Source organism: Meleagris gallopavo, chromosome 1 (assembly GCF_000146605.3).
Source record: "Meleagris gallopavo isolate NT-WF06-2002-E0010 breed Aviagen turkey brand Nicholas breeding stock chromosome 1, Turkey_5.1, whole genome shotgun sequence".
Lineage (NCBI taxonomy): Eukaryota > Metazoa > Chordata > Aves > Galliformes > Phasianidae > Meleagris > Meleagris gallopavo.
Window position 1 is genome coordinate 189325393 of NC_015011.2, and position 4429 is coordinate 189329821.

Consider the following 4429-nt stretch of genomic DNA (forward strand, 5'->3'; position numbering starts at 1 on the left):
CAACTATTTTTGGATGGAAAAAAAAGGAAAAGGTGCTGCCAGCAGCTCCTGCCCGCTCTGATGGTCCTTAAGCACGAGGGGGTTGTAAAGGTTTTTATTGAGAAATTATAAATACGTGATTAGATTATTTTCCTGTCCTTTTGAAAACCAGAAATAAAATGTTTATAGAAATAAAATATTTCCCACCGTTTGCTTTGCTTTTTCACGAGGCTGGAATTGGGGGCAGAGGGAGAGCGGAGGGACCCACGCTGTGGGAGGGTGGCCTGGGGGGGCCTTCAGCCAAGGGCTGGCAGGACCCGCAGTGCTGCTGCATGGCTTTTCCTTGGGCACAAAGCGCTGAAATGGGAGCGATGGGGCCCTGGGTTCCCCCATCCTGCAGCACCAGGGTTGTGGTGGCAGTGGGGCAGTGCTGAATGTGACACCTGCCCACGCTGAGCCGGGTCACGCTGCCTTCCATTACCCTAATTGCCTCTCCAGGAGCCCAGCTGCCGTCCTGGGATGAATAATTCACTGCCTGGAAACAAAACCTCCGGCCTTAAAACCGATCGGGGTCTGCTGGGCACCTGCTGTGGTGCCACAGCATGGGGGAGAGGCGCTTGGACGATGCCCCCAGCAACGCAGTGACCTTTGGAGAGTCTCTGTAGGTCCCTTCCCACGGATCCGCTTTATTCTATGTGGTTCTCAGCAGCCAAATAGGAACAGCCATCCCTGCCCTGCACTCTGCCCCCAGCTCTGCCCAATGCCACCCGCACCACCTCCAGCACCTGCACCATCTCTGTGCATCACCTCCAGCATCCCATCAACCTCCATCATCTCCTCCACCCATTGCTTCCATCATCACCTCCATCCATGGCTTCCATCACCTCCATCTCTTCCACCACTCGCATCCACCACCAGCACCTCTCTCCACCTCTCCAGCACCACCACCACTGTGGGCAGCAGAGGACCCATCCCCGGGCTCTGCTCTTTTATGGAGGCAGATCTCCAGCTGCCCAGCACCAATTCCCCCGGGGGGCTCAGCAGCAGCACAAGGGGCACAGACCCCACAGACAGCAGCCAGGACTGCTGAGAGCAGCGGCTGCCCTCAGATCGGCCCCCACTCACGGGTCCACCGCCATCCCCTCCCCCGGTGCCCCCAGCAGAGCCCTTTGGAGCATCCCTCGCCCACCCGGGGCTGCGTGCCCGCCTCGAGGCGGGCGCCATCCCCCCCTGACGTCACCCTGCACCGAGTTCTTAAAGGCCGCCCCAACCCCTCCCAGCCCTGGGAGATGCTGTGCAGGTGACGCCGGCGATGTCCCCAGCACCTGAGCCCTGAGGGCCCCACTGCCATGGGGAGCGTTCCACTGCCCGCCTGCCTGCTGGCGCTCGGCCTCGCCGGCACCGTCCTGGCCCCAGGTAAGCACCGGGCTCGGGGCAGCAGGAACAGAGGGTGACAGTGCCAACCTGGAGGGGACGTCGCCCACAGGGCCGCCATTGAACACCTGGGATGAGTGCAAACCCCGTGGGGAGGGTCTGCTCTGAGCCCCCGGCCCCATCCCAGCCCGGCTCCAACGCTGCGCCGTGAGCGAAACGCAATCCCACTCATCAAACATTCAGCGACGCGGGGCCGACGCCGATCCCTTTGCCCCGGGGATCCCAGTAGGCACCGAGGGGCTCCAAATTGGGGCCGGGGCTCAGAAACCTCCGCCTCCATTCTGGGGTCGGGATGCGTCTCTCTGCTGGGTTGGGTGGAGGACAACGATGGGGAGAGCGGAAATAACAGGGTTAGTAGAAATAGCGGGCGTAGCAGAAAGGATGGGGTTAATAGAAATTACGGGAGTAGCGGAGATGACAGGAATAGTAGAAATAATGGGAGTGAGAGAAATAAGAGAGGAATGCACTGCTGGGTTGGGCCGCTCGACAGAGCGTGTCGTTGGGACGGGACGGATGGAGCCGGAGCAGGGATGCGGTGGCTCCCGGCTATGGGGGTCCCGGTGGTGTCCCACCCATGGGGGTCCCGGTGCCCCCACCGCCGTGGTCCCGCAGGCTGTGGGGCTGCAGAGGGCCGGCTCGCCCACAAGCTGTTCCACGACCTCTTCGCCAACTACTCCAGCGCCCTGCGGCCCGCCGAGGACACGGAGCGGGCGCTCAATGTCACCCTGCAGGTCACCCTGTCCCAGATCATCGACATGGTGAGCGCTGAGCCCCCCCAGCACACCCAGGCTCCTCCAGCTGCCCCACACTGCCTTGGACCCTCAAAATCAGCTCTGACCCCTCAACACCTCTTCGCATCCTCCCCAAAACGCTTCAACTCCCCCGTAGCAGCCCAGATGTCCCCAAACCCCTGGAAATCAACTCAGAGCTCCCCTGGAAACAAGCACAGATCCCTCCTTGGATGGCTCAAACCCCTCAAAATCAGCCCAGATCCCACCCCAAACCAGCTCCAAACCCTCAGCATCAAATCAGACCTCTCAGCACCAGTTCAGACCCCATCAAAACAGTGCAGTTCCCCACAAAACAATTCAATCTCCTGAACATCAGTCCAAATCCGCCTCCACATCAGCACCAAGTCCTCAAAACCAGCTCAGATGCCCCTTAAATATCCCCAGCCTCTCAAAACCGTCTCAGATGTTCCTGAAACAGCCCCAAACCCTTCGCGTCAGCTCGGATCTTCCGAAACCAGCCCAGCATCCCCCCCTGCCACCTCAGACCTCTGAAAACCAACTCACATCCCCCCAAACCAGCTCAGAACCCTGAGAAGCCGCCGAGATTCCACCCCAAGCTCCTCAAAACCAGCTCAGATCCCCCCAAACCAGCTAAAGCCCATAACCCCCAGCACCACCCCCTGGAGACCCTCTCACCCTATGGCCACGCTGGGCTCACCCCATGGAGCTGCAGGGCTGTCGCCCACCCTGTGCCCCCGCAGGACGAGCGGAACCAGGTGCTCACCTCCTACCTGTGGGTCCGCCAGGCCTGGCTGGACGCCCACCTGGCCTGGGATAAGGAGGCCTACGGTGGCATCGACAGCATCCGCATCCCCAGCAGCTACGTCTGGAGGCCCGACATCGTCCTCTACAACAAGTGGGTCATGCTCACCCCAACCAGGGGGATGTAGGGGGCAGTGCAGGGTGGGGTGAAACCAGTGGTGTAGGGAGGGTGGGGAGCTGTCACCTGTGTAGGGGGAACACTGTGGGGACAACACAAGGGACGTGGTTGGGTCATCATGGGGTGTTGTAGGGGGATGTAGCATGGGGATGTGGAGAGGACACGGCACAGTGATGTAGCATGGGGATGCAGCGGGGATGTGGCATGGGGATGTGGTGGGGACGTGGCATGGAGATATGGTGGGGAAATGGCATGGGGGCAGGTTGGGGACATGACATGGAGACATGGCATAGGAACATGGGGACATGGCACGGAGATGTGGCATGGGGACGTGGTGGGGACATGGCATGGAGATGTGGCATGGGGACGAGAAGGGGACGTGGCACAGAGATGCGATATGGGGACGTGGTGGGGACATGGCATGGGGACATGGCATAGGAACATGGTGGGGACGTGGCACAGAGATGTGACATGGGGACACGGCATGGAGGAGCACACCGGTGCCAGCCCGCAGCCCCTCACCCCAGCGGGGTTGAGGTCACGGTGGCCACCCCCCCCATCCTCCCCGGCCGTCCCTGCCCAGCGCCAACGAGCGTTTCGGCGGCTCCATGGAGACCAACGTGGTGCTGCGCTCTGACGGACACATCATGTGGGACGCTCCCGCCATCACCAAGAGCTCCTGCAAGGTGGACGTCTCCTACTTCCCCTTCGACGGGCAGCAGTGCCACCTCACCTTCGGCTCCTGGACCTACAACGGGAACCAGATCGACCTCCGCAACCGCCTGGACACGGGCGACCTGACCGACTTCGTGGAGAACGTGGAGTGGGAGGTGCTGGGCATGCCGGCCACGCGCAACGTGGTCACCTACGGCTGCTGCTCGGAGCCCTACCCCGACGTCACCTACACGCTGCTGCTGCGCCGCCGCGCCTCCTTCTACATCTTCAACCTGCTGCTGCCCTGCATCATGATCTCCTTCCTGGCACCACTGGGGTTCTACCTGCCCGCCGACTCCGGGGAGAAGGTGTCTCTGGGGGTGACGGTGCTGCTGGCTCTCACCGTGTTCCAGCTGCTGGTGGCGGAGAGCATGCCGCCCTCAGAGAGCGTGCCGCTCATCGGTGAGCCCAGGGGAGGGCACGGGGCGCCCGGCGGTGAGATCCGCACCCCTCATCGCCCCTCTTGCCCCATAGGGAAGTACTACATCGCCACCATGACCATGATCACCGCCTCCACCGCTCTGACCATCTTCATCATGAACATCCACCACTGCGGGCCGGGCGCCCGCCCGGTGCCACCCTGGGCACGCCGCCTCATCCTGCACCACCTGGCGCGCGCCCTCTGCGTCTG

The 4429-nt window shown here is 62.0% G+C and overlaps 1 protein-coding gene across 1 annotated transcript in view; it reads left to right on the plus strand.

Moving 5' to 3' along the window:
• The first annotated feature begins 321 nt into the window (after window positions 1-321).
• CHRNA10 (cholinergic receptor nicotinic alpha 10 subunit) overlaps window positions 322-4429 on the plus strand; it is a 6749-nt gene continuing 2641 nt past the window's right edge. The window contains exons 1-4 of the mRNA XM_031552106.1: window positions 322-1395; window positions 2026-2171; window positions 2906-3060; window positions 3668-4424. Coding sequence (XP_031407966.1) covers window positions 1329-1395; window positions 2026-2171; window positions 2906-3060; window positions 3668-4424 — 1125 coding nt within the window. The 5' untranslated portion in view covers window positions 322-1328. The remainder of the gene's footprint in view (window positions 1396-2025; window positions 2172-2905; window positions 3061-3667; window positions 4425-4429) is intronic.